General features: G+C 56.4%; 1 protein-coding gene across 1 annotated transcript in view; it reads right to left on the reverse strand.

Moving 5' to 3' along the window:
• Positions 1 to 16,066: 16,066 nt before the first annotated feature.
• Sh3bp4 (SH3 domain binding protein 4) overlaps positions 16,067 to 26,961 on the reverse strand; it is a 65,664-nt gene continuing 54,769 nt past the window's right edge. Inside the window, exons 3-5 of the mRNA XM_027956203.3 lie at positions 23,744 to 26,103; positions 18,278 to 18,466; positions 16,067 to 17,957 (exon numbers count right to left, since the gene is read on the reverse strand). Of these exons, the coding sequence (XP_027812004.2) occupies positions 17,733 to 17,957; positions 18,278 to 18,466; positions 23,744 to 26,103 (2,774 nt within the window). The 3' untranslated portion in view covers positions 16,067 to 17,732. The remainder of the gene's footprint in view (positions 17,958 to 18,277; positions 18,467 to 23,743; positions 26,104 to 26,961) is intronic.

A 26,961-nucleotide genomic window follows, 5' to 3' on the forward strand; every position in this document is an offset into this window, starting at 1 on the left:
CCCCTCCTCTCCCACCCTTCTGTTAGGACTCTGCACGTACAACCCCAGTTGGTATTGTCCTGTAGGTCACTAAAACTGTCCCCCTCCCCTGCCCCCAGTCATTTTTTTTTTTTTTTTGGTCTGGTCTCAATTAGGAAGTTGCTACAGCAGTATCTTTAGGTGCACTATCTTTTCTTTCCTCATTTCTACCTGCTTGGAAACCCATCTCATGGATTTTTTAATTTCATAAACTGATTTTCCAGGTCTAGTGCTTCTGTTCAGTTCTGCCCCCTTCCTCGTGTTCCTGTTTCCCTTGGAAATCTTAAGCATGGTCACAGCTTTTTTGGCTGCTGTAACAGACACAGTGGTGGCTTCAAACAGCAGACATTGGCTTCAGCAGCTCTGGGGGCTGAGGGCTCGGAGGTCAAGGCCCTGGCAGATGGAGTCTGGGGTCTGGGCCTGGCTCACAGACAGCCGTCCTCTTGCAGTAAGCTCACGTGGCAGAGGGCGCTGGGTGCCCTGTGCCTCTGCTTAACCCACTCTGCTCAAGGGAGTTCTGCCCTCAGAACCCACCCACCTCACCAAGGCCTCAGCCTACAAATGCCAACACATTTGGGGTCAGGGTTCAATATCTTATTGGAGGGGACATAAACACTTAGTCTAGGATGAGCACATTCTAATAACTGTTCTAATAACCCTTCTCTGATAAATCCATCATTTCTGCATCTCCATGTCTACTTTTCTGGTTTTTCTATGACTGACTTTTTCCTGGATTATGTGTCACAGTTTCTCACACCCTCACGGGGCAGGTTGATTTTGATTGGCTGTTGGACGCACTGATTAGTATGACGTTGCTGAGTGGCTCGAGTCTGTCTCCCTCTAGGTAGTGATTCAGCTTTCTGTGGCAGGCAGTTAAAATTATTTTTGAATGAGATTGATCTTGTTGAGGCTTGTTCCATTTTTCAGGGCAGGGGTAGAGCAGACGTTGCTGTTGGCCTGGTTTTGTCCAGTGACCGAGGCGTGACTTTCCTGAGTTCTTTTCTGAACGCCCCATGTACTCAGCGCGGTCTTTCCGCTTGACTGGTTGGAACTGTGTGAGCTCTAGAAATTGTCCCTCTGACAGGTCCCCACTTCTTTGCCTGCCCTTGGCAGGTTGATCCTGTGCTGAGTAGCACAGAGTGACCCCAGTCTTGGAGAAATTCAAGGACACCTCTCTCCCCCACCCCCAGTACAGGCACTGCACTGCCCGGCAAGCGCTCTACCACTGAGCGACTTCCCCAGCCCATTTACAATTTATTTTGAGACAGGGTCTTGCTAAGTTGCTTAGGCTGGCCTCAAACTTGTAATCCTCCTGCCTCAGCCTCAACCAGGTGGGATTACAGGGGTGCGCCATCAAGTCTGGCTCCAAGGACACCTTGTGAGGAGCAATTTTCCTTTGAGCTCAGCCCACTTGTCAACTGCTCTGTGGCCTCAGTTCACTCATCTCCTGGAACCCCAGTCTCTGTTCTCACTAACTGGCTCTGTGGTCCGCCCGACTCCGTCTCTCTCTGCTCTGCTTGAGGAAGGGCCTCTTTGGGGAAGCCCGCAGCCTCCATTTCTCCACGTGTCACCTTCGCTCGGTGACTTCGCTGACAGCCCCAATGTCTGGAAGCTGTTTCACGGTTTTTTTCCCAGTTTTCCACCTGCTTCGTCGGGCAGGCGAGTTCAGTAGGACCACAGCTGGCGGCTGGAAGCAAGAGTCCAACTTTCCCCCAAAGACATGGGGGAAAATAATGTTCCACCAGTTTAAAGTTTCTATTAAACCAACCAAAAGAGAAGCAGGTCCTGACACAAACTGAATCGGTGTTTTTCACGCAGCAGGAGGGACACCTAAGGAAGATGTGACTGTCACCCGTCCTACTGTGCTGGTTCTTAGCGGTTCTCTCTGCAGGAAGGAAAAACAGAAAAGCAAAGCTACAAGAGGCCTGAGGACTTCAGGAGGAACGTGGTCCTAGGGTGGGCCGTGAGCAGGGAGCAGTCCGAAGTGGGGTCCTTGGGGCAGCAAAGCCACCAGGGCAGAAAGCTTGACCTTCCGCCCACTCGGGATGTGTCTGCCCACAGCCACCGGCACCGTCTTCCTGGGGAGTGCAGGGAGTTTCAGATACTGAATAGGTACTTGGCTGGACAGGTGCTGGTCTAAAACCACTTATATCAAGAGTGTTAATTCAGACCAATGAGCCCGCTCAAGGGCAGGGAACAAGGATGTGGGGCGGCGGGGAGTCAGGTCCCCAGACCTGTAGGAAAACTCCCTCAGCCATGGGACCAGCACAGAGCAGCTCCCCTGGGTCCCTGGGTCCTGGGGTAGTGGCTGGGGCAGCTGGGACCGGTCCATCTTCCAGGGGAGAACAGGGTGCGTCCTGGAGGAGGCTGTGCCCGGCTCCTCACTGTCTTCCAAGGTCGACTCAGAAAATCAGCCTCCTCATGTGAGGCTCAGGCTCCCTCCTGGGGTGAGGTGTTGGCTCTTCCCCTCCATTCACTCTGCATCTGTATCTATGTGACTCAGGAAGAAAAGAGGCAATGGGCACGATTTGCTGAGAGCCGATACAGGAAATGCAGTTAGCTCTCCCGAGGGCTGAGCTCCTGTCTCCACGGCAGCCTTTCGTTTTGACGAGGTTGGGCTGTGAAGCCACAGGTAATGAGATCAGCCCTGACACCCGCAGGGGAGTCCCAGGGCCTCACCATGAGTCGGGTCTTGGGTATGAGATGGTTTTATAAAATATGGCACAGTTTTGTCCCTTTAAGCAACTCTAAGCACAGTTGGGGACACTGCTCAGAAGGGACATTAAGAAAAGTAAATGGCATTTGCAGGTGAATGGATGGAGTTAGAGAAGATAATGCGAAGTGAAGTTAGCCAATCCCAAAAAACCAAATGCTGAATGATTTCTCTGATATAAGGAGGCTGACTCATAGTGGGGTTGAGAGGGGGAGCAGGGGAGGATTAGATGAACTCTAGACAGGGCAGAGGGGAGGGAGAAGAAGGGAGGGGGCAGGGGGTAGGAAAGGTGGTGGAATGAGACGGACATCATCACCCTAAGTGCATGCATGAAGACACGAATGGTGTGAATATACTTTGTATACAACCAGAGAGATGAAAATCTGTGCTCTATATGTGTCATATGATTGAAATGCACTCTGCAGTCATATGTAACTCATTAGAATTAAAAATTAAAAAAAAAAAAAAGAAAGGTGAATGGGCAGCGAGGAGCCAGCTGAATCATCCAAAGAACCAGCACTGGCCACGGCCAGCAGTTTGCATTTGGATACAATCAGAAAAACACAGAGACAAACCGCGGTGCTCCACCCAGTTCCCAGCCCCAGGCTTTCCCAGGGCAGGGAGAACCCGGATGGGCCAGCCCAGATCCTCCGGCCCCCGCCTGCTCTCCCACCCGCATGCTTAGCCCTCTCCCCTGACCCTGGTGCTGGCCACCAGGGACACCATGGTGAGCAGAGCCAGACTGGGCCCCACCCAGAGCCTTAGGGAAGCAGGGAAGCAGCTGTGGCAAAGGTGGGGACGTCAGGTGAGGTAAATTCTCTGGGGAAAAAAAAGAGCCAGGGGTCTGCGGGCGCTTCCCAGTGGAGCTGACCACGGCCAGGGATGGGGCATCACCCTGGGGAAGCTGGAGGAGGAGGATGCCCCCAGGGAGGGCCATTTCCTGGGAGGACCCCCACCTTGCACCTCGGAGGGCTCAGGGAGTGAGAGCAGCTCCTGGGGGGGTCTTCCCAGCTCTCAGAGGTGACCCTTCATTCCCCGCAGAGGCCCAGGCTGACCGACTGTCCTGGGGCTTCCTGGGTCCATTCTGGTAACCCGCAGGCTGCTGCGGCTTCTCAGAGAGGCCGGGGCCGGGCCCGACATCCAGGATGTGCCCGTGGCTGACGGCAGGACAGCAGCAGGCCCCTTACATTTTTTATTGGATATCTCTTTAATATTTATGCAGCTCCCCCAGGGACCTTTTAAAGATTCACAAGCTGCTTCGATGTCGTCTAAAGGATCGAGCTGCGGGAGACAGACCACTTTTCAGATATTTCAGAGCTGTGATAACAAAGGATATTTATTTTAAGGAAACCTGGATTTCAATTTATTCTCAGAACTTTAAAGAAAGGACCCACAATTCCCAGAATCACAGCTTCCGAAATACTGCCTGGTTTTTCCCTTTGCGTGGATAGAAAATAAAAATCAAAGCTACTTGGTATGATGTAAAAAATGCCATCTGTGTGACCAGGAAAGAGCAGCGTGATCCAGAGCCATCCTGGAGCACTTGGAACCGAAGCTGAGCGGGGGCTCACGTGTTCAGAGCTTTCTCCTTTTGGAGACCAAGGAAATTTTCCTCTTCTTGGACTGTGGGTAATAGCTTCTTTCTCCGTGCGCTAAACGCGGTCTAGACAGTGCCCGCCGTGCTTGGGATGGCCATTCTGTTGTGAGAAGAAGAGGGCGACAAGGGAAGGCTGTCCTTTACAGTCGTGTCTCTTTAGAATATGAGGTTTTCAAATTAATACTTCTGGAGTCCGTGTAGAGATGGCAGAGGCTGTTCAAGGGGGAGAGAGCTTTTACTTCTATATTTTATATATATATTATATACTTTTATGTTGGAGCTTTGCTATGAACTCGTGAGTTCTTGGCCTCTGGAGAAACATCATGCTGTACAGATACAAGGCAGCCTGCAGGTTCCCGGGGGGCCTGGGGCTGTTTGCAGGGGGTGACAGGAGCGGGTGATCCCAGGAGGCCAGCTGTGTCACAGAGGGGGGCACCGTCCCTTGGCGTCTCAGACAGCATGGCAGGAATAAGAAGTGGGTTTCGCCTTCTCAGACTTGAGTTCTATGCTCAGGGAGACCTGCGGCTGTGACGAGGGCACTCCTCCTACCTTGCAGGCCTGTTGACCCCCAGCCCCAGACTCTCCCCGACTCTGCCCACTGCTCCTTCCAACGGCCCAGCTGGCGAGCATGCTCCTACCCTGCCCGCCACCAGGCCTCAGTGTCCGCAGCTGGGAAATGCATCCCCGGTGTCCTGGTGGCTTCCGGCGGAAAGGCTCAGAGAAAAGACACCTGTTTTCTTCACAGTGAGCACGGTGATCAGAGGCCTTGTTGACAGCAGAGGTAGGCTGTGACAGTCCGCGCCCACAGTGGAAGTGACTCAGGCCCGCTTGGTTACTTCATTTCTTCTTTTCTTGCACCTCATTTTTATTAAAGTGCATTTTGCTTCCATCGGGATCCTTCACCAAGTCCCAGCTGTCCTGTGCCTGTGTCAGAATGAGACCTGAAGAGGGAAACATCAAGTCACGGCTCTCATTCTGGATTCCAGGATCGTGGGTGCGGCCAGGGGTGGCACCTCGGGCTGCACTCTCACAATGCAGGTATTGGGCCAGTTTTAGGCCCAGTTGATTCTCTGATCCACGCTCCAGCTCTGGAGAAGGCAGACTCAGGCACACTCCCCCGAGCCACAGGGACAGACTCAACCCGGGGCCCACAGTCTCTGCTGGCCCCTGTCCTTCCACACTAAAGGAGTCTCTGCCGTTTAGGGTGACTTTCAGTCAACCAGAGGCCCTCCCCACCCAGCCCAGGCTTTCTGTAACCAGGGGGCTGCCCGTGCTGCCGTCCCGCCCGACCACGTGCAGGGGGGACTCTGGGCAGTGCTACGGAGGCAGGGTTCCTGCTGCCCTTGTGAAGAGAGACTCGGTTGGCAGTTCCACGACCTTTACTCCTCTCCTCCTCCTCCTTCTTTCTCCTCCTTCCTCCTTCCTCCTCCTTTTTGGGTATCAGGGATTGAACCCAAGTGCACTCAGCCACTGAACCACACCCCCAGCCCTTTTTATATTTTATTTAGAGACAGGGTCTTGTTAAGTTGCTTAGGGCCTCCCTTTTGCTAAGGCGGGCTTTGAACTTGCGATCTTTCAGCCTCCTGAGCTGCTGGGATCACAGTGCGCACCACCTTTGCCTTTCTTCCTACCTGTAAAGTGGACCCCATGCCCAGGGGTGCTGTAGCCACATCAAGTGTGGATCAAAGCCAGATCCTATGGACCACCAGTCAGGTGTGAAGAATAAGCCCCGTCCACCGCAGAGGGCTGGATGAGGGTCCTGGTGCACCCCACCAACGCAGTCCTGCAGCCTGATGCGACCATGTGTCACAAGTAAGAACTGCATAGGAGCCATGGGCAGCACGTCAATGCAGCCAGCGTTGACCTAGGGACCAGTGGCCTCCCACCTGACTGGGCGTGGCTGCTGGCTCACCAGAGAACTAAGCTTGGAATGCTAGTTTTTTCTATCAAGGTCATTTCCCCAGCACCTTGGCTGGTGGTTAGCTTTTATGCATCATGAACCTGTGTAAGAATTAACTAAAAGCCTTGGATACCCTCCTTATAAGCTAATCAGGCCAAAATTAACAAAATATCTGTGCACCATTCTGAGGGTTTCAAAGACTCCTAGAACCCCCCGTGGGCCCTGGCTGGAAAAAAAATCTTGCTCTAAACACACACAATCAATTTTGATTATCTGACTACATATGCCCACTTTGTTGATTAACAGCATGTAAATTAGGTACTTGTTTGATTTTTAATTTTGCAAATTGGGGTATTCGTTCTGTTCCTTGGGTGCTTACAGCCAGTTCCCAATTGCTCTCATTTCATAAATTATGATCTGTAGCAAAAAATATGGAATGTTGAAAATGATGTTGGCTCAGAGTAAGAGACTAATACAGCACGACAGAAACTGGGCCCCTCAAATCCTGATCTCTGGGCCCCGGGACCGAGCTTCTCATTCTGGAAGTGCTGCGTGGGCCAGAGAGATGACGGGTGCCACACTCCTGTACCCAGTGTGCTCTCTCCCCTGCTGACTTGGAGACCCCTGCACATGGTGACGGGATCTGCTTCTCCCTCTTGGTAGTAGTATTCCATTGTGTAAAAGTGCCCACTGTACATATGTGCTGCAGCTGTTTATTAGACCGTCCTGTGATTGACAGATGTTTATGTTGTAACAAATTTTAAAACTACTGTTGCTCCCTAGGACTCTGTCCCAACTCCATGCAGCCCCTGGGGTGTCAGAGAGAATTCCAACCAACTGCTCTGCTTGGCGAAAGGGAATTAAAACCACTAGACTTTGGCAAACCCTGCTCTACCTACCTTCACTAAAACATCCAAAGTCCAATATTATGATTTTTTATATTTGCCATTTTTAATTATGCAAGTCGCCATTTCCTTGTCATGCTGGGGTTTCTGACTCACAGAAAGCATCACCTGGGTAGGGTAGGAAAGGGGCACAGCAAAGACCTGCGAGCCAGGCTGCCTGAGAGTGGATGTCAATCACACTTGCTAGCTGTGTGAGCTTGGGAAAGTTCTTAGCCTCTCTGTGCTTCCCTTCCTGATCTGTAGAATGAGGATAGTAAATGTGCCTACTTCATACCACATTGTCAAGATCAAATGAGGAAAAATCTCTAAAGTGTCAGGACTCTATTGGCCAAGGAAGTGTCTAGAAGTCTTTTTAGCCTGGGTGCCTAGGAATAAGCTTGTGTGGGGAGTGCCCCTGCAGGAGTGCTGTTGCCCCAGGCAAGGAGCCAGGCCTGCCTCAGAGCCCACCTGGATCCAGGGGGCAGAGGCAGGGCCCACACCCCTCCTGGAGCTCACAGAGGCCTTCCAGACTGTGCGGGTGCCCAGGAGGCCCTCTGCACAGCCCGGGGAGGACCAGCGCAAACCGCAGGGAACCAGGCCTCTGCCCACACGGGGCCTCCACGGAGACATCAGCCCATTCCCCAATTCACAGCTGCGGAAGAGCGGCAGACGTCCCCCTGGTGGGCACAGGCTGTCCTGCTGGGACTTCCTGCTAAGGAGATGAAGTCTCTTCCGAGGGCTGCAAAGCACAGCCTGAGGCAGAGGTGGCTCTGTTGCTAGGTGCAGAGGGCAGGATTGTTGCTAGGTGCAGAAGGCGGGTCTGTTGCTAGGCGCTGGAGGCGGGACTGTTGCTAGGCGCTGGAGGCCTGCTAATCCCTCTTACTGGGCAGCCCAGGAGTCCAGCGACCTGTTTGTGTGGGAGAAGACTCCCTGAAAACAATGGCTGGGTTTGAATGAAAGTTCAGCAGGAAGCCACTGCAAACAGGGACAGCAATGGAAGGCAGGAGGCTCAGAGCCGTCTGCAGGGCTGCAGCTGAAACAGGAGCCACACTCCAGGACCCACAGCCCGCCCCAGTGCAGAAGAGGAAGTCCACCACCTGAGCTTGTCCTCACACGCTGGGGCTCCTAGGAATCCAAGAAGGCTTGCTGACAGGCTGATTCCCGAGCCCATGAGCACCCAAATCAGCAGGCTGCAGAGCCTGGGCCATCTGACGCTCCTCCTGGTGGCTCTTATTCAGGTGGGCCAGGGACTGCACGTAGAGAAAGAAGCAAGCCAACGGTCTGATTCCTAGGCTGGTGTCCAGGGCGGCTCCTCCCAGAGCTGAGGGCAAAATTATATAGGAGCCCAAGATAAAAATCATATTTCATTCAACCAGAGCTCTGTTTAGACCTGATTGGTCTGCAAAATGCCCAAGTAAGACAGAACAGCACACACTTACATGGTGAAGAAACGACACGGACAAGCTGCTTTCTTTGGAGAGAAATGTGAGTTCAATGCAGAGCAGAGCCTTATCTTTGAGGGAGAGAGATCTGCTGACTACACCAAGGGACTCCAGTGATATATTCAGGGCAGAATTTGGAATGTCACAAACATGGGTATGGATCTCAACGGCAACACAGGCGCTCTTGTTTGGACGGTGTGAGGCCCCTGTGCATGGCACAGTGCTGCCAGTTGCCAGAGCCTCGGTGTGTTTTACACCAAGCTAATATTTGAAAGGTGAGGGCCAGCTCCGGGTCCTGGGGCGTGCACCACCTCCAGGGCCTGGGGGAGTCTCTAACTAGGTCAGGCCAGAGCTTCTCCACACACAGGCATTACCTTTCCTGTCTGATTTCCTAACTCATCATCATGTGGAAAAGTGATAATTAAGAATAAAGGTGGTGTTCAAAATGCCCTGCAGAACCGCAATCTGATTTTCCTAAGAGGTTTTTCATGCACAGTTCTATCCTGAGGAATTCACTGGCAGCACAAAGAATTCCCCCACCCCCACCAGCCTCTACATACGTGCACAGGGCTGCGTTGGTGTAGTTCAGGCTGCTAGGCAGACGTCAGTGTGGAGTCTACTCTCAACTCCTTTTTGTGCTCAAAGGTTCCAACCAGGCTCAGAGTCAAAAATGAAAGTGAGGCGATTCTCTAGGTCTTTCCTCTCCCAGGAAGGCAGGAGCTCTGCCGTTGCCAGGCAACCACCCGCCCCTACTCCTACCTCTTGCTGGGCTCAGGTGTCAGGGCCACTGGACGACAGCTCACTGGAGGCTGCAGGTGATGGCGATGCACCCAGGACTGCTGATCACACCCAAGTGGGGTGATCTACACCTGGGGTGTGAGCTGATTTGCACTTGGAGTGCAGAAAAATGTGTGGGTGTGTGAAAAACAGAACAAGAACTTGTCATCCCAAAGTGTGAGTTCCAGCTGAGCCAAACACACGTGATATCATGGTGGGAAGAGCAGTAGACACAGAACTTTCTAGAAAACTTCCTACTCTTCAACACAAAACTTGCACTTGTTGAAGAAAATAAAGAGCAGTGCCAGGGAAGCCAGAATTAGACAGGCAGTCGGTAGGTAGGTAGACCGAGTCAGGTCAGATCAAGGAGGCCAATTTGAGCGAGTCTGGGAAGTTGGAGAGGGATCGAAATGCCTTCAGAGCCCTTCCTCCACCCTATCAAGACAACCTGCTCCGCTCCGACTGTTGCTAAGGTAACCTGTCTCAGGAATTGCCCCTCCCTACAGGGAGTTATAAAGTTATTAATTAATGTGTCCTGGGCCGCTCCATCCAGTCCTTACCTGGTCCATCTGCTTCTCACCTTTTGGCCACCCCACCCAGCAACTCCTGGTCAGGAACGCAGGAAGGAGAAGAGAGGGAAGAGCGCAGGAGATCAAAGGAAGCCTAGGACACATAAAAAGACAGAACACCTTGCCTCCGGGGACACCAGGACACCAGCTATGACCCCTCCTCCCTTCCCGGAGAAGTCTGTCTCCCCTTTTTAAATAAACCCTGCTCTATATGCATCCCTCGGCATGCTTCTCTAATATCACACTTCAACATGGGGGAGCAGCACTCGTCCCTGGTAACCCGCAGTGTCACCAGGTACACAGAAAGCCATCTAGGCACTAATACCCTGAGTGGTTCTGTCATCCATCCCAGGACTGACTGACGGTTTGCGTCCACTCGTTGAGGTCCCCCTTGCCTGGGTCTCACAAGCAAGCACTCTGCTGTGAGACAGACGTGGATTCTGTAAATGGTCAGGGCTGAGTTTTTGGGAAGTCAAAGGACGGGGTCTTCATGGGGATGGGGGAGACCCCCAGAGGAGCCTGGCTTTCAGAGCTGAACCCTGAAGAGGTCAGCATGATCAAGGTCAAAGTCAAGGTGCTTACTACATGCAGCAGCAGTTGGCCAAGGCTGGTTCTCCACAAAAGGGGTTTAGGATAGGTTAATTGGGTAGTTTGCCAAAGCTCCTCACCCAATGCTATGCCTCTAGGAAGTGCCCAGAATTGTTCTGATGAGAAAGGTTCTGTGGCCCAAGGACAAACTGCCACAGCCATGTGTCCCAGTGATGCCGTAGCAGGGCCAGGAGCCTGCACCCACGACCCTGTGGCCCTACAAGGTGAATGCTTCTGGCAACTTCCCCACGTCCTTCTGCAGGCTGCTGACCTCCCCGGGGAGAGCTGGTCACACCTCTGCAAGGGAAGCTCCCAGTTTGTGCTTCAAGGGCTCCAGACATAGGAAGCAGGTTTCCAAGACGCAGAGCAGCCTGAGGACAGATGAAGACCCTCACAGGGAGGAGGGGTGCAGTGGAAATGCAGAGCCCTGGGAACAGGCGGGCATACCTTGGTTCCCTCCCATGACTCGCAAGCCACCCTTGAAAGTGGCATGGCTGTGTGCCTGTGGCCAGCCTTCTACTGTGCCGCGGAGGGCGTTAGAACAACGGGCAGCGCGGTATGATCAGTCACAAGTGGAGGCTTAGTCTCTGATCAGGAATGGAGATCTGCCTACGTGTGGCTCAGGGGGAGCCTCGGGGTGTCCACGTGCAGATGAGTCAGGCTGCAGGTGGGCAATGGGCATCCTCCCGTCTGCTCCTGCCAGGGGGCCGCCAAAGGCAAGGGGACATGCAGGGTGTGAGCTGACATTTGGGGAGGATGCTGTGGTGGCTGTGGGGACGGGCTGGAGGAACACTACGGGGAGGGGTGGTGGCTGGGCTGGCACAGCCATGGTGAGGGAGAGGAGCACAGGAGGCTGGAGCAGAAGTCAAAGCGCAATGTGGCGCACGGGGTAAGCAGCCTGGGGACGCGGTCCAGTTCCCAGCATCTCCTGCCTCTCTCTGCATCTCTGAGGCGCTGACCTCAGGTCTGACGTCTCGGCTCTACCTGCAGTCCTTTACAGAGCCAACCCTAGACCTCCACCCTCCACCCTCCTCTGTATCCTCATCTTACTTGGCTCGTCTAACCACAGCCGCTAACCCTCCTCTCCCTACCGCCAGGCAAAGCTGTCCATCCACCAAGTCTCCATGTTCTCAGATGTGACCAGCCACCTGCTCAGCTGGCCACTGCTCTCCTGCCCAATTCACTGTTGATTCGCCTCCCATCTCCCATATCCTGCCCTTCTCTTTCTGTTCCTGGACCTCTTCAGACCAACTCAGGCCCGCCTCTGGGACCCCCAAAGCCTCCCCACCTCACCTTGAGCAGACTCAAGGATCCTGAGTCAGACATTGAAGGCTATTTACCCCCGGCCCAGCTTCTCATCTGTTTAGTCTGTTTGGGTTGCTATGACAAAATGCCTGAGACAGGGAAATTTATAAAGAACAAAACCTCTCAAGTTCTGGAGGCTGGGAAGTTTAAGTCGAGGCAGCAGCAGGTTCAGGGTCTGGTGAGGGCCACTCTCTGCTCTCAAGGTGGTGCCTTGTTGCTGCCTACCCCAGAGGGCTGAATGTCATGTGAAGCCATCGCCGTGTGAAGCCTCCTTTGAGGCCCTTGGTCTCCCTCCCCACTCACAGGGGAGGGCCCCTTAAGACCTAGCATCTCTTAACACCCTCACATCAGCCCTGAAGTTCCACACTCAAGCTGTAGCACCTCCCACCTCAGCCCCACCCCCGCCTTGCTCTTTCCAACCTTCCTGAGCTACGGCTGCCCAGAGGGGTTGGTTCTAGGACCCCTCGCCTCAGTAACGAACGCACTTAGAGCACCTCACACCGCAGCAGCTGGAGCACCATGTCCGCAGCACCCCATGCGTCTGGCACCTGGCTTTCCTTCCCATTCTAGCATTTTCTAACTTCCCTCACAACTCTTTGGACTCATGATTTAAAGTGTGTGATTTCCAAGTATTGGGGGATTTTCCAGAAATCCTTCAGTACAGGATCTGAGGGGTATGCATGGGGATTGATCCAGGACCCCCCAGATTCCAAGATCCCAGGGGGCTGAATCCCATCTATAAAATGGCGTGTCTGCACATAACCTTGGCATATCTCCTGGGGTGCGTTAGGCCATCTCCAGATCCCGCTCCAAAGGACGTGGATGCTATGTGAACGAGCAGTCCTGACAGCGCATGGACAAGAACAATGACAAGAAGTAACCGCGCACCTTCTCAGGACAGATGGGACTTCTCCTCCATGTACCCACCCCCCATGCTCTGTGCTGGGGATTGAACCCTGGGCCTCAAGCATGACAGGCGCTCCACACTGACCACATCCCCAGTCCTTCCAAATATTTCCTTTATATGGTTAGTTGAACCCATGGACTGGGACCTGGGGGTCCGAGGCCCTCCAGGGTTACCCTGCTCCTGTTGCCCTGGGGTCCTTGTAAACACCTCTTTTCCCACAGCACGTACCTTTACCTGACCTCACACCTACTATGGATCTGATTTATAACGCTGTTCCCCGGCATGTGGCCCCGTGGGCTCACATGGGCCACGCAGGCGCCCTCCCCTTGCCTGGCCGCTCGGCGGACATTGGTGGACCTTGCTTGGGCTCCCGTGTTTGCTCTGGGCCTGACGGTCGCAAATGCATAAACGCTGGCAGCCAGGACCTGGCCCTTTCTTCCCTGGATGCCCCTTGGACGCCCCACATGCCCAGGAGGGCATTGGTTAATGCAGGAGCAGTGCCTGCCCCCTCCCCCCCAGCTTCGTCTGGTGGCGTGGCGTGGGCAGACTTTCCCTCCTCCCCAAAGTGAAGAATTCGTCCACGTCTGCAGTCAATACACGACTGAGAGCCATACAGGTATTCTTAAAGGAAGTAAACAAATTAAAATGGAAAATTAAGCAAAATGACTTAAGATGCTTAAAAACCCATCCACAGCCAATGAGGTCCTTCTGGCTCCTCCATTAGAAAGAAAATTAAATCAGAAAAACAAATCTTTAAGAAAACCCCTCTTGCCAGTGAGGAGCACAGAATACTGACACCAGCGACTTTGAAACAACGTGCCAGCAAGCCTGGGTGGCTCGTGTCCCGCGGATGAGACCTTTCTTTTTCACAGAAACAAGGGTGAAAGGACATCTTTACTCTCCTCAACCTCTAGCTGAACATGAGCATTTCCTGGGAGATGCAGGAGCAGAGAACTTGACATTGCAGACCTGTGTTCTCGGACCCGCCCCGTCTCTGGGTTTTCGGGGAGGCGGGGCCCACGGCTAGCCTGCTCAGTTGCACAAGGAAGCACCGTTACTGTAGCACAATTAAAAAAAGAATCTTTGGTAACTGTGTAAATAAGACGGCTCTCCTTTGTTCACCCAGGTTTTATTTTATGCATTTACATAATTCTGAGGCGCTGTTGCCTTTATCAAATTGCCCAAGGGCTCCACAGCAGGGTTAGGTAGCTTCATTTCAATCTACTTTGCATAAAACTGGACTAAACTGAAAACATTCCCCTTGTGCCAAAAAACGATGTATTAAGAAATGTAGTGTCCTGGTGTGTGAGCTCTCTCCCTGCGATGGCCCTCAGACCTCCTAGAATCTAGGCTGGTTCCGATTCATTGGCGGACACGTCTGCACTTGTTTTCCATGTTGGTGGCAAACACAGCATGAAGCCCCACAGCCCGAGCCATTTCACTCTCAAAACTCATTTCTATCACAGTGAGGACCAATTCTCTCCTACAGCATGTGCTCCTGGGATTCAGAGATGAGCTGTCATCAAAGGGCTCACGTGTGGTGACGTTGGCAGGGACAGGAGAGGGCCACAGGCTGGGCACAGGAGGTGGGTGTTGGGACCCTGTGGCAGGGAGGGCAAAGGGAGAAAGAAGAGGTCTTACGAATGGCTGCGGGAACTGGTGGCCGCTGGAGGAGAGGGGACTTGGGTACAGGCCCACATCTGATTGCTACTGCAGCTGTCGATACTCGGCAGGTGCTGGCCCCTGCAAAATAAATGACTTGGCACGTGCTCTGACTTCACAGGGAAAGATCGAGGCGAGAATCTATCAGGGACACAATCTTCCCTCCACAAACCAGAGCACAAATCTTTTCAACCAAGTCTTTCCCCTGAATATTTGGTCCTAAAGAGCCCCTACAAATTCCATCACTTGTATTTATGATCATCGGCATCAACAGACTGCAGGGTCTGACGGAGTTCCTTGGGCCCAGAGAGAGAGAGGGTGGTGAACTGTGAACTGAATTGCGACCCAGATGTGTTGGAAGCCTGAACCCCGAGACCTGCAGCTGTTCCATCCTCAGGACCCAGGTCTCTGCAGATGCAGTCAAGTGAAGACGAGGTCATACTGGGTCAGTGTCCTGAGGAGGAAATCTGGACAAAGACAGATGGCCTTGTCACAGTCTGGTTTTGGACTTCTGGCCTCCAGAACCAAGAAAGAATGCATTTCTGGTTTCCCTAAGCTCCCTTTCTTATCAGCTTCATGCAAGTTATGAGACCAAACCAAGCGGAAGTGTGTCCTTAACTGTAAAATGTGTGTGAGGACATGTAGGAGCTGGTACATCTGGCGATAGCTTTCTGCTACTATAACAAAAATCCAGAAATGATGATAATTTATAAAGAGAAAAGGTTTTGATTTATTTATTGCCCCAGTTTTTGGAGGTTTTAGTCCTTAATTGATGGGCTCTGCTGCTTTTGGGCAGCACAGCACAACATGGCAGGGGGCGCGTGGTGAAGGAGGCCCATCCACCTCGTGGCCCAGGGTTGACCAATAGGGGAGGAAACCAGTGTATCCCCCAATCCCCTCAAGGGTATGCCCCAACGGCCTCACCTCCTCTCGCTGGGCCCCACCTATTGAAGGCTCCTCCTCCTCCCAATTCTGCCACTCTGGGGACCCAGTCCTTACCACGTGGGCCTTTGGGATGCTGCAGGTCCAAACTTCAGCAGCTGGAATTAAGCTACTTACAGAAGGAGAGCGCCGAGCTCCGGGCTTCTGCTCCTGTGCTGAGCCCTGCCGTGGGGGCGCTCTGGCCCCGCTCACTGCCCCAGGCATCCGTACCCTGACCCGCTCTCCCCAGGTCTGTCTTGCTCCAGCTGGTGCCCACCCCAGCTTGGACCCTGGGTTCAAGTCATTCTCAGAGGCTTTCCGTACAGCACCCACCCTCCCCTGGCCTCCAGGAGAGGCCCTGTGCCTGTTCTTCTCCCCAGCAGCACAGCACTTCTGGGGTGGGGGCTCTGAGCCCGCTGCAGTGAACACCCCCAGGACTGAGCACCCCCAGGTGATGCCTGGCACACACAGGGACAGCCAGCCAGCCCTGCGGTTCACATAAGGAGCTAGAGGCTGCCACCTCCAGGGACATGGACCAAGAACAAGGCACGACTCCAACTTGTCTCCTGGTGACACAGATTCCCTCTCAGTGTGGCAGTGACCTGTTTCGAGAGCAGTACAATGAACAGAGGGAAAACAGGGGCTCCCCCTCCAGCCGTCACTGCCATGGGGGCTCAGGGGAGGGGCCGTCAGTCTGCACAGGTGCGCAGAGTAGATTGTGCTTTTGTTTCACTTAAAGTTCCACTGGATGGGGACAGAACACACACACACACACTTAACAGGTTAAAATATCCAAATAAAATTTACTGCAACTTTTGTAGAGTTTGATTTGTGCTACAAGACACGTTGCATAGGAAACTATTTAAAGCCCCTGAGGAGAAATATCCATGGTTTAAGGTGCAACTGGTTTGCCGTCTTTGGGGAAAAGGTGAGAGGTGATCTCTGGGCAGATGAAGGTGAGGAGCACGGAGGCAGGGCGTAAGGTCATCTGTGCGATGATTGGGGACTCGTGTGGCTTTATTCTTGCAGCCTGAAGTATGGAGTGTCTGTATTTCTGTCGGTTGGTCTTGAGGGCCGCAATCAGTGGTGCATGACAGTGTTCCAGCTGGACAGGGGATTACACACCCATTAACTAAGTAACATGTGTCAGGAAAGTGCGAGGCTCGGCGTCCCCAAGGTGGACGCCCTTACTGGGGCCATCACTCTGTGACCCACCAGCATGAGTCCTGCTTCTCGCTCCTTCCTAGGGGCTGCAGCTACCGGGTGGCGGTGGGATTCAACCCAGCACAACCCAAGCTCCTCGATAGCCAAGCTCCTGACTCTGTGGGAAAATGTTCAACCCGCCCGGACGGTCTTGACCTTGTGCCCAAACTGTTTTTATCGACATGACGCATTTCAGAGGAGACGTAGGTGCACCGGGAGGGGAGAAGTGTTCGACTCACACAAAATGAAATGTGGAGTTTGGCAGCTGTCACCTCTGCACCCAGTGCACGGCACCACCCGGGAGGTGACCTGGGTCTCTGCCGTGCAGGCAGGAAGAGCATGGAGCCTCCCAGCTCTGGTCGGGTGGTGAGTCTTTCTGTCTACCCCGGGGCTGCAGAGCACCCGTGTCCCCAAGGGAGACACCACGTGATGGTCAGGAGCTGCAGGACCTCCTCACGTCCAGTGGCACTATTCTTTTGAATGACTCATTGCACACAGGCAGGGGCCACAGGAATGTCACCTTCCAGCTGCTCTCTAAGCTATTAGTGGACACATCTCAAGGGCATACTGTGGGGAGTAACTGCCCACCCACCGAAGCCCACAGAGATCCCCACGCTCTGTGGATGGTCACTGACTATAGCAAGAGGCAAAGGCAGAGGGCCACAGAAATGACGGTGGAGTGGCCGCAGGTGGGGAGCACGGGTGGGCTGTCCACTCACTGAAGACCCATCCCGCCGCCCGACTGGCCTGCGTGTGTGGGGGCAGGAGGTGAGAAGGAGCCCACAGAGCCTTCCCTCCCTGTTGGGGTGGAGACGCGGGCTGGGGAGCAGAAGCACCCACGGCCTTTAAATACCTATATACATCTGTAACATAATTTAAAAAGTGTTTCGACAACATAAAAACCTCAACAGCATCTGCCCCTACTAAGATTTTTTTAATCTTTATAGTCCATTAAAAAATTAGATCCCAACTTTCTCAGGTTCCTTCCCTGGTCTTTTTAAAAAAAGTGATTTAAATTTAATTCACACTTACACAAATAGAAAGCTATTTGATTGGCAACAACCTGCAGTAGAAAGCCCCCTGGCTGTCCCTGGACGCAGAGAAGGGCAGAGCCTTGTGTGTCCCTGTCCCCAGCATGGGGCTGGGTGGCGACCCCCTCCGTGGGAGCAGCCTTCCCGCTCCCTGCAGCCCCTGGTGACAGCACGGGGCTCTGCGCTCATGGTGGCCTTGTGCTCAGGGCGCCTGTTCAGATGACCAGGTCATCGTGGTCAGCGGGGCTGAAGGCGGCTGCTCGCAGGATGTCCAGCGAGTTCACCAGGATCAGCGTCCCCGTGAGGTGCTTCCAGCGCTTGGTGATGGGGTTCTTCATCTTGTCTAGGCCTATGTGCAGTTCCTGGATGACATCCCGGTAGCTGTCCCCGATCTGGTGGCTCCAGGTAAGCAAGAAGTCATATGCGGGTTTCCACATGGCCTGGGAGATGGAGTCCCAAAGAGCAAAAGCAGGGAAAGGAGAGAAAGGTTAGGGTGGGCGTGGGGGGGCATCAGAGCTGCCTCAGTCCCTAGACACCCCGCAGGGGTGAGAGGAGTCCACGGAGAAACGCACAGAGGAGGGCAGCATCCGCCCGGCCCGTTTCTGCGGGAGGCCTCCCCCAGACGACCCCAGGACACCCCGACTGCTTCTGCTCTGCGTGCCAGGCTCGGACGTGGCTCACCTGGTTCTACCGCCACACCTGCCACTACTGCACCCAGGGTCCTGGGAGCCCAGTCACCGGGGAGCTGGGCCTCGCTCACCTCACTGTCCACCACCCCATTCCTGTCGCGGTGGGGAGACTCGTAAGCGTCCATCTGTTGCTTGGAGACCTTGGCCAGCTTCTCAGCCAGCTCCCGCCAGCGCTGCGCCACCTCCACGGCTGTGGTCAGGAGCACAAAGTCCTGGATGAGCCTGACCACCAGGCCCTGGCAGTCCATCTTCAGTAAGGCCTGGGGAGCGAGAGGCACAGCGTGAGGGGGACAGAGCCCGGCCTGGCTTCACGGGGAATGCCCACGTGGAGGGTGCTGTCACCCGCAGCTCTGAGGTCATGGAAATCCCCTGGCCCCATGAGCACTGCGGGGCTCCCAGCAGGGACGGGACAGTGTGCACGGCGGTCAGGGCTGGACACCATTTCCCTCCAAGGTTCGAGTCCCAGAACCTCAGAATGGGACCTTACTGGGAAACGGGCTTTGCAGCTGAGGTCCGTGTAGACTGAGGGCCACCATGACTGAGTCCTTAGGATAAGAGGCCACCCTTGGAAGTAGGTGCCAACTCTGCCCCATTGTGCAGCTCACACAGGGGACAGTGAATGGGCTTCCAGAGCCCGGAAGGTGAGAGTCACACTGGCCTCCAGCTGCTGGTCCCAGGCTTCCCCTCGGGGTGTGGCCCAGTCACCAGGGTCTTGTTTAACAGACGAGCAACAGACACGCCTGCCCCCTCCTGTGTCTGTCCAGGCCCCACAGCTGGGGGTGCAGAGTGGATTCAGGTCCAGGCCTCCTGGGGCTCAGGCCACTGGCCCTTCCAGGTGACATCAGGAATTGAGCCAATAAAACCCTGGTCTGCACGGGTTATGCTTCATTTCAACTACCGACGATTTCAGAAAGTGGTCGATATCACCTGCTTAGGAGTCGAGCTACTCCTGGCCCAGGCAAGCCAAGCCAGTCTACTCTCTGGTCATCTCTGGAAAGGAGGGTGACCAGGCCCTTGCCTCCACTTAGGCCACCAGCCCAGCGTTAGCTCAGTTGGTTACGAGGCTGCCCACAGGATCGGGGGCCGTTCTGCATTACTTAAGGGCACGTGCCGGGGGCCACGTCTGAGCAAGGGACACGGTTCACAGCAGGAAGCTGCGCTCTGGGACCCCAGCCCTGAGACTTCCTCTTCATTTTTTCACACACAGGTGAGCCAGAAAATACCCAGTGAAACCAAGCACAATGCCGACTTCACGGGAACTGTGTTAGTTTGTGGGAACTATGATTTAAGTCGGGGTAAGGAAACTTCACCTCCAGAGGGTCAGATCATAAATCCACGGGGCTTTGTGGGCCACAGTCTGTTGTGACTTCTCTGCAGACAGGGCCTGAGGCTGCTCTAGATGCAGGCAGACAAAGGGCCCAGGGGAAGACACGCCCAGGAACAGGCAGCCTGAGGGCCTTCGCACCGGCCTGGTTAAGAGGCTTTAGGAAGCACAGTGAGGTGCCCTTTGGGTTTGCTGTACGGCTGCTCCACCTGCCTCTGTTCCCAAGATGCCCAAGCTCTGGGAGAGAGGCCCTCCTCACCCACCATTGTGCCTGATGGCCCGCTGGCCCTCCCTCCTGGACTAACAGCACAGTCAGCAGTGTGGCCCGCTCAGGGCCTCCTGGAGGGGGCCCCCATGTGCCTGGCCAAGGCACAGTCACTGGGGACTGCCTCCTCTGCAGGATAAGGTGGGTTTCCCGACTCACAGGCATCCCCCAGCCCTCTACAGCCCCTCCCCTCTAGCTTTCCAGTGTCTGGGGGACACCTCAGTCCCTGCTCCGCTCTGCAGACGACACCCTCCAGACGTGCGTCCTGCAGTGACGCCTTCCCCTTCTCTCTCACAGGAGCCTTGTCTCCAGGGCGCTCGCAGCTGGACGAGGCAGCCACCAGCTACGGCCCACGGCACGAAGACAGAGCTTTTCCTGTCAAGGCTGGTCGGGGGCCAAGAAAGGCCAGGGCAGCAGGGCCCTCACCCCCGACGGCCAGGTGTGAAGTGAGAGGGAGAAAAGCCACCTCAGGCGCCTGCACCAGCCTGCCAGGGTCAAGGGGCAGGGACGCTCCTGGACTCAGAAGCTGCGGGGGACCAGGAGCAGATCTCGTCACGTCCCCACCGCCTCCCCTTCGACACGGACCCCTCCCGGGGCCCACAGGTGACAGGGAGAACACTCACCACCCAGGGGGCTCCACCCTGGCCCCCGGCCCCTGATTCCACGACCACAGCCCCCACCTTGCCAAGCCGCAGGACCTGAGCCCCGCTCCACAGCTCTTAGCCTGCCTGGCCCCTGCCCAGGCGGTGACTGCAAGCTGACCGCCTTCCCATGGCCGCCCCAGTGGCCTCTCATCTCCTCGCCCAGGGCCCTCTCCTGTCCTGGGCTCCCACAGAAGTTCATGCCAAGGTTTTCTCACAGGAAAGCCCAGGGTCCTGAGGGCCCAGCAGCAGGATGTCCAGTGGGTCCCGAGCCCAGCACCCACTCCTGGCTCTGCACGAAGCTGTGGCCAAGACCCCTCAGCACCCCTGGGCGGCCCCAGCCCACCTCAACGACACTCTGACTTCACAGTTCTTCAAACACACGGTGCCCACGCCAGGGCCTACCCAGCCCGAGACCCTCCTCGGCAGAGGCCCCCGCGGCCCCTCCCAGGCCTTCTCCACCCCAGGGGCCCCGGGGCTGTCCGCCTGGTGCCACTCCCCCCAGCACCATCCCCCCTCCATCATCAAGGCCTGGGCTGTCATCAGGGTGGGGTCTCATCCTCTGCCATTCTGGACACTCATGGCCCCTGCTGGGCAGCTGGGTGGCCAGGATGGAGGAGCATCCTCTGAGGCACAAGCACCGTGAGGAGTGGGCAGAGACCCTGGGTCACAGGAGTTCCCCCAACCCCCAAACGGTGGGCGAGGGACGGCAGTGTGAGGGTTGCGAGGCTCAGGTTCGCAGTGCGGCCTGGATCTGCCACGCAGCCACTGCCCCCACGTGGTGACTCGTCTTTAGTCACTTGTTGCCTCAGTCACTGAATCCTGAGCCTTTCCCAAGCCAGGTCCTCACTCCATGGAGCCAACAGACCCTACCGTGGGCGGGCACACGAGGACAATTGCACGGAGCTGGACATGGGACCACCCTGGTCCAGGAGCCGCTTCCCTGTGAGATGGCTTGGACGTGATGGTGGTGGTGGTGGGGGGATGGACAGGCCTTGCAGGCCCAGGGTCAGGAAGAGTCGGTAGCCATGAAGAGGTGGACAACCCTGGCTGGTGGCACCTTCTTCTTCCCTGTGTGGCAACCTCTGCCTTCCTAGGTCACTTAGACACCACTTACTAAGCCAGGGATCCCAGTGACCACACAGAAGGCATCCTGAAGACGGGAAGCGGGTGGGGGTCGGCTGGAGCTCCTGGGAGTGGGACTTTAGGCTGGAGGAGCCCGGCTCGCCAGTGATTAGACGCCTGGGCAATGCCGCCCGCTGCCAGTGCCCGGAGAAGCCAGCCGTGGCTTTGGGACCGTGGCCAACATGAAGAATTTCCGGCTCCAGGGTGGTGGCTGGGCCAGGCAATGGTGGGAGGGCACTGCAAGGTCAGTTTCACTTGACTGGCAGAGTCTCACCTTGCCTCAGCAAAAGTAAGACAAGGTCAAGTTGGTCTCCTGTCCTTGGGCAGAGGAGGGTGGAGGGGGCTCAGAGGCACACAAAACCCCCAACCCTCCCGACTAACTCAAGACAGAAATCCTCTCCAAAGTCACCAATGGAATATAACGAGTTTGGTCACTTAAGTAACTGGAACTGAGCACAAAAGCCGCCCCTTCACTGTCCTCCGTGGGAGGAACTGTGTGCCGTCTCGTCTCTCACCTCTGCCCACTCACGTTATCAGCTTCAGCAAAGAACAATCGATATCGTTTATGTTCCATGAAGGCACCTGATTCCACAATCAACAGGAACGCGGCCTAAGGGCTCTCCCGGGGGACACGGCAGAGCCAGGTGCAGCCACGGAGACCCGGACCTCAAAGTCTGCATGTTTTCCAACATGACCAACTACGAGGTCAAGGCCAGCCAGCAGGCCCGAGTGGTGAGAGGGTTCCAGTGAAGCCGGGCAAGGTGAGCCGCCTCCTTCCCCATCACCTGCCAGAGCCCCGGCGAGCTCTCGGACTTCACGCTGTGCCTGGTGCACACAAGCTCCGCGCTCTGCTCGGGGGTGTGCTGCAGGGCAGAGGGGTGGCAGCTGGAGAGAGCCACTGCGTTGGCCCTGGGGGTGAGCCACCCAGGTCCCACAGAGGTTCCCTGCTGCCTCCACTCACCAACCAGCCTCGGCTTCCTTCCACTGAAGCCACTGCCACCGCTGCCCAGGGCCTCCTGGCTGCCCAGGCTGCCCTTCTAACTGCCCGTCTCCCTCCTGGCAACCTCCGCAGTTGGCCCCATGCACCCTGCAGGACTGCGGGCCACTGTCCAGGGTCTCCTCCTGTGCCGCTGCCTACCAGGCTGCCCGACATGCTCTCTGCAAACAGAGGCCCGTGGCTCCGAGGGGGCAGCTGGGTGTGGGGGGCGTGACCCTTGGGTGCTCAGGTAGGTCAGTTCAGGTGCACCTGCTGTGTGTGGAGATGCACTGCAGGGGGCAGGTGTGGGGCGAAGGCAGAGAGCGGGAGAGTGGCAGCGAGGCTGGCACCGGGAGCGGCTCCTACTAGGACAGGGGGCGGGAGGGCAGCTGGATGAGCAGAACCTGGAAGAGGACCTGCAAGGTCACGACTGCTTCCCAGAGGGACGGGTCCCCACCTGCAGGACGCAGCTGAATCCACTTTTGTCACACAGAGAGCTCAGGGGACAATGCCCATCCCAGGGACAACCAGGGAGCCAAGGGTGACTACCAGTCAGGGGTGGGGTCCTGTAGGGAGCGGAATTGGGAAGCCCGGGCCACTGGAGGACTTGCAAACAGCTCTGGAAGCGCCTCCAGGTGGTCTGTGGTCAGCGCGCATCCACAGTGTGACCTGTCCCCCCCCGTTCATTCCTTAGAACTTGGGATTGATGGAGGGGTGAGGTTTCAGGTGATCAGTCGGAGGTGATCCCTGAAACTTAAAACTCAGGACTCTCCCCGTGGTCTGCCATTTGTGCTGGCCAAGCAAAAAGCAAAGGCTGTCCCCCGCCCCCCCAAATCCAAGGCACCCAGGAAAGGGAGGAAGGAGAGCAGCGGAGAGAGAGCTGGAGGGGACAGGGTGAGCACTCACCCGGACAAACCCGGCGGTGGAGAGGGGTCCTGGCCACTGCTGAGCCAAACACCCCACAGGGATCTGTTCCCACGTGGCCCAGGGGTGCAGAGCACAGGCCCCGCTGCCCCCACCCACTGGCCCCATTCCCAGACCACCAAGGAGCCACGAAGGCAGTGGGGACCCAGACCCAGGTGGTCTCCTCCTGGGCCGCTCTGGACCCTGCAAGCATACCCCCAGCCCAGCCACAGACGTGCCCCAGGGACGCCGTCCCAGAGTGGCCGTGGGGTGGAGAGGGGCCCACTCCCGCCACACACTCACCATCACGAGCTCCTTCTGGAAGGACTTCCGGTCTTTGTTCTCGGGGTTGTTACAGTCCTCCTTCAGCTTCTCCAGGACACAGGCCACACGCTCGGGCTCGCTGTCCAGCTCCGCCCGGCAGAAGAAGGTGAGCGGCAGGCTCCCGTAGCCCAGGGCGTCCGCGAAGGAGCGCCAGCTGCTGATGTTCTCCATGAGCAGGGTCCGCACCGAGGCGTAGATGTAGGTGAGGAACTTGCAGGGCCGGAGGATCTGATCCAGCAGCACCGAGGTGCTCAGCTCGGGGCCCGAGAGCAGGCTGGGCCTGGCCCTCCCGACCACCAGCACGTTCTTGGCGTGCACCAGGCCCACCTTGCCCTGGTAGTAGCCTATGTACCACTCCTTGGTCCACAGCTGCCCCTTCAGCCGGATGCGCTCCTCGCTCAGCAGAGCCACCGTGTCCCCCTTCTTGTACTCCAGCAGGTAGTGGTTCTTGCTCTGCCTCACCACCGTCTTGAGCAGCTTGCCGAACTTGAGGCTGGACACGGGCCGGTCCTGAAACGTCGGGTACTTGGTGGTGGCGGCAAACGGGGACAGGATGATCTTCCCCACCTCGTTCTTCTTGAGAAACCGCCTCTGCCCGGACGGCTTGATGGCACTCTTGGGTGGAGGCTGTGGCGTCTGGATGCAGAACTGGGTCAGGATGGCCTCCTGGTCATCCTTCACCTGCACCCGCAGCGTGAAGTCCGAGAGCTCACCGGGGCTCTGGCAGGTGATGGGGAAGACGAGGCGGCTCACCTTGCCCAGCTTCACCTGGAACCCTCTCACCACCCGGGCCTGCTCGCTGGCCTTGACCTCGTAGTTGGTCATGTTGGAAAACATGCAGACTTTGAGGTCCTGGGGCCTGGACAGGAGGAACTGGTGCTTTCCCCACAGATGCAGAGCCACGGGGGCAGGGCTGGGGGCCTGCCGTGTGACCTCGCTCACCAGGAGCATCTTGGGGGCGCAGTCGTGCCCGAAAATGGTCACTACCGTCTTGAAGGAGGGGTGGATGTGTTTGGGACCGTAGAGACCCACGGTGACCTTCTTATTGATGAAATCCCACACGGTGGAAGGGTAGAGAATGTTTGGGCCGTGGGCCACGATGGCCAGGTACATGCAGGGCTCCAGGTTGTCCAGCTGCACCTGGACAATGTCCCCATGGCTGCAGGTGAGTGGGATGGGCAGATATGGCCCTTCTTTCAAGTCGCTCCTCAGACACTGGAGACCCACTGTGCTTTTGCTAAAAATGTCATTTTTCACCTCAGCAGAAACCTTCATCTCCAAGATGAGGAAGGTGTTCACCTCCAGGTTGCTGAGCTTGACCTCCAGCACGGGGCTGATGCTGCTGGACTTGTCGCTGTTGAGCTCCAGCGGGGGGTCCAGTAGGGCTCTCATGGAGATCTGCTGCGTCTCCCCAGGGGCGACGTGGCCCTCGGGCACGTGGATGCTGATGTTGGTGTCTGGGAGCTGCACGGCGCCCCCAGAACTATCCAGCTTGTATACAATGTTCGTCTCCACGGCTTGTGTCTGGCCCCAGCCTGGGCTCTGGCCGAGCAGATCCAAGTCGTGGCAAGACCGGGCCAGCTTCCGGTGGTTCAGCCACGCAGTCCTAAAGTCCTCCCGGCTCTGAAATTGCTCGGGAGCAGGGGATTTCAAACCTGTGAAAAAACTCGACGCGGTGGGCGCATCTGACTTGGCTTGCAGGACGGACAGCTCCGAAAGGCTGTAGGATCGCTTGCTTCTAAAGAAGGGGTTGTCCCGTTTGACCGGCTGCTCGGTGTGGAGTCCATTGGTGGCCGGGAGCTCGTCGAAGATGTTGCCGGTGCTGTTGGTGGTCGCAGAGCTGGATTCAGTGAACGAGGATGTTCCGGTATCAAACAGCAGCAGGTCCACGGTGCTTCTGGGAGTCAGCTCATCCAAGCCGGGCATCCCCGGCACGTTCCCGTTCAGGAAAGGGTTTGTCTGGACCCCGCTCCAAAAAGGGTTATTACTGTGCACTTTGCCGGATCCCTTCTGGTCGTCTGTCCACCCCCCGAGCAGATCCAGCTCCGTGGCTACCTCGTCCGGGCTGTCTGGAAGATTGTCTATCATGCCGCTGTCGCTCAAGGTGGAGTTCCGGTAGTTCAAGGGCTGCACGTAGGAGGAGGGGATGTAGCCCATCTCGGTGGTGTTGTGTGCGTACCACCACTCCCCGCCCGACGTGTCCAGGACGTAGAGGTGGTCGCCCTTGGAGAACTTCAAGGTGGTGAAGTTGGTGGGGCAGTAGTCCTTGATGGCGATCACTTCCTTTGCGTTTCCAAACGGGGTGGGGGTATCGGCCAGCAAGGCACTGGGAGAAGGCACTGCACAGACACGAGAGAGACGTGAGGCAGGAGAAAACCCGTAGAAAATGCTGATGTGCGAAGGGGGAAGGCCTACAGGGGAGACCACGGCCTGGAGCACACAGAACTTTCTGCACCCCGTTCTATACGGGCGAGTTTAGGGGAAACAGCAAATGGCTTTCAGGGAGAGCCAACGGGGCGGGAGAATGTACAGTGGCCTGGGACAGTGCTGGGTCCTGTGGAACGCCATCGGCTGTACGGGTTCTCTGTGGGACTGAGACAGAGGACAGCACTGTGTGACAGAGGCCCGATGGGTGTGTGGACAGGGGAAGGCACGGGGCGGGGCGTGGGGAGCCGTGGGGTGTCAAGGGCGGGCCTGCGGCTTTACAGCTTCCCCCAGCTACAGCCGTGGGGCGCAGTCCCCGCCTCTTTCATGGCTGCCAACCACAGCATTCTGTAACCAGTGGGGTTCAGCCCACGGATCCCCAACCCCAGCTCCTGGAGTTCGTGAAGCTGCAGGATCTGAGGAGCCTCCACTGCAGCGGGGCCTGGGAGCATCCGGTGGGGCCTTCCCACTCCTGTCCCCAAGAGCATCCTCATCTCCAGGCCCAGGGACCGGCTCCCACAGGCCTGGCCGCCGCCGCCCGCCTACCCTGAGCCCACACACCTTGTCCCACTGCGTCCCTCCCCACCCTGGAGCCCTCACAGACAGACGCCTCTAGGTCCACGCTTTCACGTGGGTCTTCTCCCCAGGAAGGCTCCGTGTCCACAGAACACCTACGCTCTGTGCCTGTCACAGAGGCCTCAGCAGGGAGGGAGAAGAAAGGCCCTCCCCGACACTTGGACATTCTGTTTGTTTGGGGATGTCCCCGGCCCTAG

Source organism: Marmota flaviventris, chromosome 11 (genome assembly GCF_047511675.1).
Source record: "Marmota flaviventris isolate mMarFla1 chromosome 11, mMarFla1.hap1, whole genome shotgun sequence".
Lineage (NCBI taxonomy): Eukaryota > Metazoa > Chordata > Mammalia > Rodentia > Sciuridae > Marmota > Marmota flaviventris.